The sequence below is a fragment of the Podarcis liolepis genome (genome assembly GCF_965112155.1).
Source record: "Podarcis liolepis genome assembly, chromosome: 15".
Lineage (NCBI taxonomy): Eukaryota > Metazoa > Chordata > Lepidosauria > Squamata > Lacertidae > Podarcis > Podarcis liolepis.
This window is the reverse complement of record NC_139566.1, coordinates 31,237,978-31,250,804: the sequence shown is the minus strand read 5'-3', so window position 1 is coordinate 31,250,804 and position 12,827 is coordinate 31,237,978. Positions and strand designations below refer to the sequence as shown.

At 46.6% G+C, this 12,827-nt stretch overlaps 1 protein-coding gene across 2 annotated transcripts in view; it reads right to left on the bottom strand.

Annotated features, from left to right (window-relative positions):
• PI4KA (phosphatidylinositol 4-kinase alpha) overlaps nucleotides 1–12,827 on the bottom strand; it is a 95,729-nt gene that overhangs the window by 57,139 nt on the left and 25,763 nt on the right. For both annotated transcript variants that reach the window (XM_083478986.1, XM_083478985.1), the window contains exons 13-19: nucleotides 12,199–12,328; nucleotides 9,095–9,224; nucleotides 8,235–8,330; nucleotides 7,763–7,946; nucleotides 5,246–5,349; nucleotides 4,123–4,291; nucleotides 3,653–3,703 (exon numbers count right to left, since the gene is read on the bottom strand). In XM_083478986.1, coding sequence (XP_083335112.1) covers nucleotides 3,653–3,703; nucleotides 4,123–4,291; nucleotides 5,246–5,349; nucleotides 7,763–7,946; nucleotides 8,235–8,330; nucleotides 9,095–9,224; nucleotides 12,199–12,328 — 864 coding nt within the window. The remainder of the gene's footprint in view (nucleotides 1–3,652; nucleotides 3,704–4,122; nucleotides 4,292–5,245; nucleotides 5,350–7,762; nucleotides 7,947–8,234; nucleotides 8,331–9,094; nucleotides 9,225–12,198; nucleotides 12,329–12,827) is intronic.

The window sequence follows — 12,827 nt, the reverse complement described above, 5'->3', positions numbered from 1 at the left end:
TAAATATAAGCACATTGCCCCACACATTTCAAGTTAAACATGTGCTTTAATCTGTCCCACTGAAACCACTGAGGTTTAGATGCTCTACAGGCTATGTTTGTGTGTGCACAAGTTATTATTTTCTTTTCTTGCCTGCTTTTCGATATGTCTGTCTTTAATCAAAGCAAAGATGGTACGTGGAAATTTTCAACACTATTGCAGCAACCCAAAGTACCACCTAGAACGATTCTTCCCCCAAAGGCAGGATTTATATAGAAGTTCTGGATGGCTACAAACTCTGATTTGAGTCCAAAAGAGCCCTAGGCTCAAGGGGAGACCCCAATTTTCACTGGTTCTATTCTCCAGCTGCAGCCACAAAAACCACATTCTAAAGGGCTCAGTTTGGGGCAGCAATTTGGGGAGGTACCAGCAAGAAAGAGGACGGGGGGAGGAAACCCATCCTGGAAACAGCTGAAAGCCCTATAAGCAAGTACAGTCACACCTCGGAAGTCGAACACGTTGTGGCTCATGTTTTGGCTCCCGAACGACGCAAACCCAGAAGTGAGTGTTCCAGTTTGCAAACGTTCTTTGGAACCCGAATGTCCAACGTGGCTTCCATGGCTTCTGATTGGCTGCAGGAGTTTCCCGCAGCCAATCGGAAGCCGCGCCTTGGTTTCCAAACGTTTTGGAAGTCGAACGGACTTCCGGAACGGATTCTGTTCGACTTCCGAGGTACGACTGTACTCATTTCAAAAAAGATTTCACTGTAATCCGAGGAAATATTTAATAAATACAATTTCAAAAAAGCATTTAATACATGAAATGTCGAAGTAATTTCTGTATTTGAGGGTGGGGGAGAATGTGTACCAACTGCACACAAAGATCTGTGTAAATCAGTTTCTATTTTGTTGCATGTGCTAATCAGCTCCCAAACACATTCCTACATCAAGAGATGAGTCAGAAGAAGACTACAGTGGTACCTCTAGATACGAACGGGATCTGTTCTGGAGCCCCGTTCGCATGTAGAGGTAAACGTAACTAGCGGCGGCACGTCTGCGCATGCACACATCGCTTTTCGCCACTTCTGCGCATGCGCGTGACGTCATTTTGAGCGTCTGTGCATGTGCAAGCGGTGAAACCCGGAAGTAACGCGCTCCGTTACTTCCGGGTTGCCGAGGAGCGCAACTCGAACGCGCTCAACTCGAAGCGTATTTAACCTGAGGTATGACTGTACATGCTTCCCCATCCCCTTTTGCATAAATCATCTCCCTGCTGGAAAAGCAAGAAGACCTGTGACAAAATGGTGCAGCACAGAGCGCTTGAATTCTGTGTTCCAGGCCACAAGCCATGCCATCTTATAGGGCACTCTATTCCAGTCTCCTATGCTTCACCCACTGCTCCAGACACACTGGATTTTGCAGCCACTTTGTCATCACTGAGCTGCTTTGGGTCGTCCCCACCCCCACTCTGAAAATCTAGCATTCCTCCCAAGAATGCAGATACCATCCTGTCTTATTTCTCACTGGCCCTACAACAATCATCCCTCAGTGCCTGAGCTGGGTTTTAGCATGTACAGTGGTACCTCGGGTTAAGTATTTAATTCGTTCCGGAGGTCGTACTTAACCTGAAACTGTTCTTAACCTAATGCACCACTTTAGCTAATGGGGCCTCCTGCTGCCGCCGTGCCGCCGGAGCACAATTTCTGTTCTCATCCTGAAGCAAAGTTCTTAACCTGAAGCACTATTTCTGGGTTAGCAGAGTCTGTAACCTGAAGCATATGTAACATGAGGTACCACTGTATCAAGAACGGGGAAGCTGTGGTCCTCCAGATGTTACGGCCAAGGAGGAAATGAGTTGTGGTTCCGCAACATCTGGAGGGCCCCTGGTTCCCCATGCCAGGAATATACGATGTTGCGTGTCAAGCGGCCATTTTGAAGAGCACTCCCCGCCCCCTTTCCGGAAACAGATCAATTCCTAGCTAGCTACCTTTTAAAAAAGGCTAAGCAGAAAAGCCCTTGCAATAGGAGCTGGGAACTCTTGATCACCACAAATTGTGCAAGAAAACTAAATATTTGGTTTACAGGCCCTCAATGTAACCATTAACTTCTGTTAGGGCTCATAACGGTATTTACAGAGAGCTTAATGGTTGAAAAAATGCAGATTAGGGGGTCTCAGATCAAACACCATAATGGCCTTGAAGTATATATTTTGAAGTCTTTAGTGTAAACAACATTTTTTTTTCCTGAGGAGGAATTGGTCTTGCCTTGTAGATAGAGAAATTACTGCTTTTCAGAATTCTCGCTGTCTATAAACCAGGCTGAATAAAAAGTTCTTTCTCATACAGGAACAAATACAGAGCTAGACAGGGCTTTTATTTTTACAGAACTGCATGCTTCTTCCTTTGTATAAAAAAGGCTTGCATCCAGTATTTGTCTCTGCACACAGAATACCAACCACCCCATTCCACACACCTGTCCCAATTTTCTCCCCAAGAACCAGGAAGCATTCCACACCCACCGAGAATTCTCACTCCTCACTGGGCTGCTTTTCGGAATGTTCTCCCCTCAGATATTTTTCTTTCCTCCTAAAGGTGTGTGGTTTTTTTTTGTACTCCCCAAGGCTGCTGATACCTCCCCCTATGTGATCATATCGATAAGAACGTTCACCCATCTTTAACGTTATTGCTATTATTGTGAGCCATTTTGAGCTCAACATTGCTGTTGGAAAAGTGGAATACAAATATGAAATCAAATCAAATAGGTGGCTCCCTTTTGGCAACATAGGCAGTAACGCTCACCGCCTCAACTTCGGAAATAGAGGGAATGATTCTAAACCAACTAGGTTTTGTGGAAACTTAAATTGGGTCCAAGGTGAGTGGTCAGGAATGATGGGAGGTGTAGCCCAGCAAGATCTAGAGAACCACAAGTTCCCCACCCATCTTAAAGACTAACAAACCCATTATAGCATAAGCTTTTGTAGACTGCAATACACTACATCAGATGCATGAGTGTATATATACACACACACATACAGCGTACCTCAGAAGTCGAATGGAATCCGTTCAACTTCCAAAACATTCGGAAACCAAGGTGTGGCTTCTAATTGGCTACAGGAAGCTCCTGCAGCCAATCGGAAGCTGCAGAAGCCACGTCGGATGTTCGGGTTCCAAAGAAAGTTCGCAAACCGGAACACTCACTTCCAGGTTTGCGACATTCGGGAGCCAAAACGTCCGAGAACTAAGCTGTTTGAAAACCAAGGTATGACTGTATATACACACAAACGGGGGAGGAATGGTAAACAATGACTTTAGAAGGAAATGAAATGCAGAAAGTATGGATGGGGACAATTATATTATTAACAGTGAAAATTTAAAAAACACACCTATTGATAACACAGATATTCTGGCATTGGTGAGCCAGCGCATACACACACAAAAAAAACTTTATATTTTTTTCAGTTCACCAGAGAGAACTATACTAAACAGTTTCACAAGTTTCAATGAAATCATGTTAATAAACAGATGATCACTGTCTTGTAGTTTTAGCAAGGGGTGGGGGGAGGAGAGTCAATCACCGTTTTACATATTTCTCCGTTCAGATTTCCCCAAAATATCCAGCTTCCAAGCACAGTGCCCTACTCCAAAAAGTAAATGACCTGGGTTTAAAACACTCACCACAGCAATAACAGGAATCAGAACTCCCAGGTTCCCTGCACTGCTAGATGCCTAAGAAAAAAAAGAAAGAAAGAAGGGGGAGAAGGGAAGAGATGTCAGAAAAGCTGAGGGGAAAAACAGAAATTCCCGTAACAATGATAGAAAAGAAACTGCAAGGTCATGAGTAGAGGCTGGCACATGGGCATTCAAGGAAGCCGCTGGCTGCTCAATCAGATCTCATTTCCCCTTGTAATGAAATTAGTTACTGGTAGTAAGATCTGTTTAAGCTGCTTTAGCTTCTAACGCAAACAAAATGGCTTGACCCAGTAAAATAGCATGCCTATGGTTAATGAGACAGCTCTGTCCCACTTAAGAGCACACAAAACAGCCTACACCAAGTCAACCCAGTACTGTATGGCCAATTCTGACTGCGTTTAGAGCTAATAGCTTTTATTCTGAACGGCTGCAAGAAGCTTCACTTCACGTCCTACCTTTAGCGCTGGGCCTTTTTCACTTGCCCTCTCACTGGCTCTCTTCCCTTCGAGCCCGAGTTGTACGAACAGTTCCAACAAGTTCATCAGCAATTCGTCCACAAGGTGTTCATCTTGGATGTTTGCAGCTATGTTTGCGAGGGCATTAATAACAGCTAAGGAACAGTGCCTGGTGGGAAGGGGGGTGATGGAAAACGACAGAATCAGTAAGAGAATCAGCCCTTTGTTTAAATACAGCGGTACCTCGGGTTACATACGCTTCAGGTTACATACGCTTCAGGTTACAGACTCCGCTAACCCAGAAATAGTGCTTCAGGTTAAAAACTTTGCTTCAGGATGAGAACAGAAATTGTGCTCCAGCGGCACGGCGGTAGCAGGAGGCCCCATTAGCTAAGGTGGTGCTTCAGGTTAAGAACAGTTTCAGGTTAAGAACGGACCTCCGGAACGAATTAAGTACTTAACCTGAGGTACCACTGTAGTTCCCATTTTCATCCACAGCAGAAGTGAAAAGAGACAGAGCGCAAGGAAAGCGCTGAGCCAGATGTTCTAATGTTTTAGATGTTATTTTTAATTGTACTGTTTTAACTTTTTGCATTTGTTGCCCTTGGTCCTTTTGGCAGGAAGGACAGGCTATAATAAATTTGGATTCATCAGTAAATAATAATAAACAAACAAGAATGTTGTAAGAATGAACCATAAGAATACTGTGTATTCACAGATCAGCTAGAATCTGATGCCTTGCTGCAAGGTTAGCCAACATGATGCCCTCCAGATGGTCTACAATTCCCATGATCCCTGGCTACGGACCATGCTGGCTGAGGCTAATGGGAGTTGTAGTCCAACAACATCTGGAAGACACCATATTGGATAAACCTGCTTTACCACATAAAAGTTGCATCCGACTAAGTTATACTTGGTGTGGAACCGTTAAAATTAATCATTCTCAGTCACATCCATTAATCTCAGTGGTCTCCTCTGAGTAGGACTAATAGACGTGTCAGATGCTTGATAGGAAAATTAAACACCAATGCCTTTGGGAGGAATCCACAGACTTTAATGAGACAATAATGCTTTCTTTAAAAAAAAAAAATTCCAATGAGCCAGCAAGCATAATAAAGATTACCTATATCCATGGTCCTTGTAGTCTTTCGTCGCAGAGTATACAATTGAGCTAGCTTTAACACTGATCTGCTGAAACAGATTCCATACCTCCTGGTAAATATATTGCTGAATGGAAATAAAAAGATAAAATTAGCACCAAGTACAGAAACCCACAACAACAATTGCTGAATGGAAATAAAAAGATAAAATTAGCACCAAGTACAGAAACCCACAACAACAAAAACCCAAAACCTTTACAAACAGAAAGGCACTTTGGCACAACTAATTAATTTTGAATGCACTTGAGAGCACTCAGAAGAAGCACACGGTTGTGGGCCAGAGTATGGCCTCTTTAATCCCTCATTGCTCTTCACAGAGAGAAGGGACTTGGGGGATACAGGCCATCAGGTCTGCTCCTAGAGACAAAGGACTCCCATTGGAGCAAGTCTCCTGCTGCGGCTGGAGCTATTCATGTCCTGAACAGCAAGCGTTCCTAAGACTTTGGGGAGTACTAGACATTGCATTAGCAAACATGAGAGCTCAACCATGTGTCCGTCAAGACGGTGGGAATAAGAGGTGAATGTACTTGCAGGGAAGTCCGCGAGTTCATTGCTTCTCCCTACAAGTGCTGCTCTGCCCCCTGCCCCCCAAAGCCAGGCTCACTTCTACTTTGGCAGCTTAGCTGTGGGACTGAACCACTTAAAACTGTTGCAGGGGCAGGGGGATTGAAAGGGGAAGTTGGTGTGTAGGGGAAGGAATAAGCACCACTAAAGGGTAAAGGGACACCTGACCATTAGGTCCAGTCGTGACCGACTCTGGGGTTGCGGCACTCATCTCGCTTTATTGGCCGAGGGAACCAGTGTACAGCTTCTGGGTCATGTGGCCAGCATGACTAAGCCGCTTCTGGCGAACCAGAGCAGCACATGGAAACGCCGTTTACCTTCCCGCCAGAGCGGTACCTATTTATCTACTTGCACTGACATGCTTTTGAACTGCTAGGCTGGCAGGAGCAGGGACCGAGCAAAGGGAGCTCACCCCGTCGCGGGGATTTGAACCGCCAACCTTCTGATCGGCAAGTCTTAGGCTCTGTGGTTTAACCCACAGCGCCACCCGCGTCCCTATAAGCACCACTAATTCTCTGCAAGGATTACAGAATAATACAGGCTTTTCCTTGGATCACCTAGCTTCTTTCTCCTGACCCGTTATCTGTCCTTCTGTAGCCTACCCCTGGCACCGATACCCAGGTTCCCATCATCCGTTGCCACCCATCACATGCCCATGTGTGTACAATCAAGGTTCAGAAGGCCTCACCCAGTACCCAATGGGCCCAACCTGCCAAAACAGGGTAGGGAGACAGCTTACAACTCCCATTCTAATTTTTATCCTTTTTGGCATTTGTATGCTGCCCCATAGAGGGACGTGGGTGGCGCTGTGGGTTAAACCACAGAGCCTAGGACTTGCCGATCAGAAGGTCGGCAGTTTGAATCCCCACGATGGGGTGAGCTCCCTTTGCTCGGTCCTTGTTCCTGCCAACCTAGCAGTTCGAAAGCACATCAAAGTGCAAGTAGATAAATAGGTACCACTCCGGCGGGAATGTAAACAGCGTTTCCGTGCGCTGCTCTGGTTCGCCAGAAGCGGCTCAGTCATGCTGGCCACATGACCCGGAAGCTGTACGCCGGCTCCCTTGGCCAATAAAGCGAGATGAGTGCCGCAACCCCACAGTCGGCCACGACTGGACCTAATGGTAAGGGGTCCCTTTACCTTTACTTTTTTATGCTACTCCATAACATAAAATGTTCTCTGGGTGGCTTGCAGTAAGTAAGTAAAACACAATTTACAATAATTAATGAATTGATTTCATAAAATTTAGGCACCTCTTGATTGTAAGAGGATTCACAAGTGGTTTACAAAAAGATAAATACAAAATGGGACATAAAACCAAAAGCTACATAAAAACATTGTCCTAATCTGAAAATACCTATTGAAATTAATGAACCTATCTATCTTAGGTCTGTTAATTTCAATTGGTCTACATTGACTAGGAGTTAGTTGGATTTGACTCCCTTTTACAATATCTCTGGTAGGTAAGAAGAGAGATCATGTTCAGAAAGGAGCGACCCAGACAAAGCACACAAAATAAATGCAACTGCAGCATTTATAAAACAGGGTTTTGTGAGCAAAGGACATTGCACCCCCAGGGTAACAGACTACAGGCGCTGTCACGCTTTTGCAATTCTCGGGTGTGATTCAATCACCCACTAGCAAATTCAGGTTGTGCAATTATAGTGGATCTGGCGCTCTTGAACAGCAAACTCACTTCCCCCCCCAAAAAAATGCACTGGAGAGGGTGGGGTAACACTGGTTTTGATGCAACATCATCTAATCTCCCCACAAATGTGAATGAATGCTCCTTAAATAGCCAACGTCATCTAGTCTCCTTGCAAATAAATCGGGATGAATGTTCAACCAACAGGCTACCCAGAAGCATCCGTGCATCAGCTGCCATTGACAGCTCCCCAGCCAGTTCGTATCTTCTTACATTTCCAGTGATAACTAAGCATCCCAGTTGGTCAATGATGAGCACATCGAGAGGAGAAGGCGGCTGGCAGAACTTCTGCTGCAGGATCTGAAGAATCGGCTCCATCACCTTTGGCGTGTCCCTCAGGGCTACTGCAATGTGCCCCAATGCACGTATCGTGTGGTCTGGAATCAGATGGGCCTCCCTAAAACAGACCAATAAAAATGTGTTTGCATCACTGTAAGAAATGCATGTCTCCTCCCCCTACTGGTGATCTAAAGAGGCAAATTAAGGGAGAAAAAATAAGGGCCTAACGATAAAGTTATTATGCCTGACGTGCACAAGTTGCAGATCTCTTGCAGAAGCTCGTAAGATGTGCCAGATTCAGTTCATCAGGCTTTACAAAGACACAGGCGCATGTGTAAGAAATTTCTGCACCTTTTAAGGCAATGCTAGGGGAAAGGAGTATCCAAATTGCAAGCAAACAACTTACTTGTCACTCTCCTGCGAGATGTACAGGCGGTTTGACAAACTAGCTAAGAAGGCTTCAACAATTACCGAGTCTATCGTCAGGCCAGCTTTCAAACACCTGCAAGAAGCGGTGGACATAAGCCAGAATGTATTTGGGGTGTAATAAAACAGAAAAGTGGACCCCATTCAACGCCAAAGTCTGGTGCCCTCCCCACAAATTAGCAGGCCCAAATAACTCTCTCAAAATCTATATTCACCAGCGGCGTAGCGTGAGTTGTCAGCACCCGGGGCAACGCAAGTAATTTGCGCCCCCTAACCCGGGGCAAGGCACGTAATTTGCGCCCCCCCTAACCCCTAACCTGCGAGTTGCCGCTGGCGCTGCTGCCCAAACGACGCTGCTTGCCCGGAGGAGGAGGGGGGCAGAGAGGCGAGGAAAATGCAACGGCCCAGCAGCGGCAGCGGCAGCGGCGGAGGCGGAGGCGGGGCTGTGAGGAGGGGCTGCCTGGCGCGTCCTCCGCGGCGAGCGCTGAGAGCCGCTGCCTGCCGGGTGCCTTCAGCCGGGCGCCGCGAGACATGCGGCTCTGCTACAGCCTGCGCCCGAGGCTCTTCGGCGACTCCGGAGGCAGCGAGCGCGCCCCCCCCCAGATGTTGCGCCCGGTGCGGCCTGCCCCCCTTGCACCCCCCACGCTACGCCACTGATATTCACTTCCCATTATTATTATTATTATTATTATTATTATTATTATTATTATTATTATTATTAAACAATTTATTATTTATATCCTGCCCCTCTGGCTGGGTTTCCCCAGCCACTCTTCACAACAGAATCTGCTTTCTGACCATGTCTGGAAGACAAATCTATGTCTAAAGCCCAGTTCATACCTGCAGATGTTATCGATCGCAATATCCCGCAGTTGTTCATACATGGAGGTCTGACTCTTCTTGCCAGACATTACACTTACAGTGGACTCAGCATGCTCATTTGTTATGCTGATCTTGATGTCATTGCCTCCTAACAGAACAACAACAGAACAACAACAACAACAAAAAGATACGATAAAATGCTTTGATGGAGCTTTGGTGTGTGTCTGTAGAACGGCAACTTCCGAGTTAATTGTGAAAGGCAGCTATGGATCAAAAGGTTTCCCTAAGTCAGCAGTTCCCAAACTCTTTTTCCCCTACTTGAAAACGACTGAGCGTCTTGGCAGACCAGTGACTGATCTTTCTGCTTGTTGTAGCAACCGTAACACACTGTGCTAGATGCTGTCAAGTTTCTAATTCTATTTTAATTGCTTCTTATTTTTCTCATATATCATAGAATTGTAGAGTTGGAAGGAGCCACGAGAGTCATGTAGTCCAACCCCCTGCAATGCAGGAATCTTTTGCCCAACGTGGGGCTTGAACCCACAACCCTGAGATTAAGAGTCTTGTGCTCTATTGACTGAGCTGTCCCAGAGGATTGCATATATTATGCTTTATTTTAAGAATATATACAGTGGTACCTTGGGATGCGAACGGGACCCGTTCCGGAGCCCCGTTCGCATCCCGAACAGAACATAAGACGCAACTGCGCGTCTGCGCGGGTCCTGTTCCGCCGCTTCCACGCATACGTGTGACATCATTCTGACCGTCTGTGCATGCGCGAGCGGCGAAACCCGGAAGTAACGTGCTCCTGAAGCGTATTTATCCCGAGGTATGACTGTATATCAAGGGACGCGGGTGGCGCTGTGGGTTAAACCACAGAGCCTAGGACTTGCCAATCTGAAGGTCAGCGGTTCGAATCCCCACAGCGGGGTGAGCTCCCGTTGCCCGGTCCGTGCTCCTGCCAACCTAGCAGTTCAAAAGCACGTCAAAGTGCAAGTAGATAAATAGGGACTGCTCCGGCGGGAAGGTAAACGGTGTTTCCGTGCACTGCTCTGGTTTGCCAGAAGCGGCTTAGTCATGCTGTCCACATGACCCGGAAGCTGTATGCCGGCTCCCTCGGCCAGAAAAGCGAGATGAGCGTCGCAACCCCAGAGTCGGCCACGACTGGACCCAATGGTCAGGGGTCCCTTTACCTTTACCTATGACTGTATATTAAAAGAAGCAATGGAAATACAGTTAAAATCATGACGAATGTTTAATGCAATTCATGTGCGGCCTCCCATCTTCAAACACACATCTATTCCTCTTGCATTGCTGGGGGTTGGACCAGATGATTCTCAGGCTCCCTTGCAATTCTATTATTCAATGATCCAAAAATAGTGGACCACCTGCCACAGACCACAGTTTAGGACAGGGGTCTGCAACCTTTAAGACAAAAAGAGCCACTTGGACCCGTTTCCGAAGAAAAAACAGCAACTGGGAGCCGCAAAACCACTGCGACATTTAAAACAAATATATCTCCGGAGCCACGATCTGACAGCGGGTGGGAAGGTGATGTCGGGACGGTGCGTGACTAACGCATGCACCGCCCCCATGTGACGTCACAGCCAGTACAGTGCCCGCCACAGTGAGGAGTGTCGGGGCGCACAGTGCGCCTCCTCCCCTCGCTAGTATCCGCCCCGGAGCCGCAGCAAAGATGTAAAAGAGCCACATGCGGCTCCGGAGCCGCGGGTTGCAGACCCCTGGTTTAGGAGCCCCTGCCCTAAGTACATAGCTCACATGGCTAGAGATGGGATTCCCACAATTACACTCTTAAGGACTTCCCCTGGTGCAACAAAGCCTCCACCCCCCTCCCCTGAGCTCCCTGTTTCCTTCCCCATGGGGTAGTGAAGGTGGTTCCATCCCCCAAAAGCACATAGAGCTGAAGGAGGAAGCTGGAAGACCAACATTCCTTCCCACTTCCTCTTATGTGCATCCGAAGGTTCAGACTGGGACTTGAGCAGCTGAACAGAGAGCAGAGCAACCAAGATGGTAGGAGGGAAAGGGAGGGTATCTGGGAGAGTGAGGGGAAGAAAATGGAACAAACAGAGGGCGAGGCAGGGGAAGAGTGAGGAGCTGCAGGAGTCAGGAGGAGAAGAGAATGGAGAGAGAGGGAGGGAGAAAGAAAGAAAGAAAGAAAGAAAGAAAGAAAGAAAGAAAGAAAGAAAGAAAGAAAGAGGTCTAATGAAAAGGATCCTCTTGAAACCGCATGATTGGCGCGGGGGGGGGGGAATGTTTTCCCTCCCTCAAACACCAGTAAAAATCACAAATCAGATGCTTTCCAGCACTGCCGTGGCACCAAAAACATCAGAACAGAGCTATGAATCCTCAGGGTTGTTTTCTTTTTCAAGAAGGGAGTCCCGCAAGCCGCTATCAAATCAAAGCGCCTTTGTGCCCACAGATATGTTCAGAGATAGGATAATGACAAAACCACCAGCCAATGTAAAATTAACCAAGGTCCATGCCTCAGCCCTATGTCTGTGGTGCCAGCAAGCACTGGACCTGTGATTTTTACTTTGTGATCTACCAAATGAAGATTTAACTTCTTTGTGGGGTGTGGTTTTTTGCAGACCCCTTGCAAATTTAAGCAGATGTGCTAATTCTCCTGGATCCAACCTTTATCCAAACCTTACAGAAAAGCCTCTGTGTTAAAAATAAAAAATATTTTTTCCGGGGGTGGGGAGAACACAAACGGTGGTGGTGCCCAGAAAACTCTCTCAGCGTTCCAAATGTTCCCATGGGCTCAAAAAGGTTGGCAACCCTTGGGATAGAGGGTTTTGAAGGAGAACCGAAGGCACTCAAGTTAAAAAATCCCAGCTCAGTCGTGAAGTGGGCCAGCCACCACCTCTCACATTAACTTTTCCCGCATAGTTTCTGCAAGGACAAATGGGAAGAGGGAACGCCATATAAGCCACCAGTTCCGTGAATGAAAGGCGGGATAAAAATGCAGTTAGGATATTCATCAATGTAACTTCGACTAGCACTACCAATAAAAAGAGATAAAAAGAGAGGCAGGCAGACACAACGAATTAGATCAGCTTATCACAGAAGAGGCCATACCGCAATTTAAAAAAACATAATACCAGTATTATATTGGTTGTGGTACTTGTAAAGTTTCACCAGGACTGGAGAAGGGATCACGAGAAAGTCTCTCAAGGATGGAGTCACCGAGTGAACCACCACAGGAAAACGCTCACACAAGCGGCCTAGACCCTAAGAGAAAGATATTTATATTATTTAGTTAATCATTCAGTTTAGAGTTATATCCCACCCTTCCCCCCGGAGGAACCCAGTTTAGCAAGCACATCAGCAACAATAATACAGTGGTACCTCGGGTTACATACACTTCAAGTTACAGACTCCGCTAACCCAGAAATAGTACCTCCGGTTAAGAACTTTGCTTCAGGATGAGAACAGAAATTGTGCTCCGGCGGCGCGGCGGCAGCAGGAGGCCCCATTAGCTAAAGTACTGCTTCAGGTTAAGAACAGTTTCAGGTTAAGAACGGACCTCCGGAACGAATTAAGTACTTAACCCGAGGTACCACTGTAATTTTAGAATCCTAAGAATGGTCCCCTCAGCTAGTGATTTCAGGGTTGCCATGAACAATATTTTTCACTCAACAAATGCTTGGGTGAACAGGTATTTTCTTTAAAAAATTCATTCCAGAAGTCAATAATGGGGCACCTTGCTGAGGAGGGCACTCCACAAACA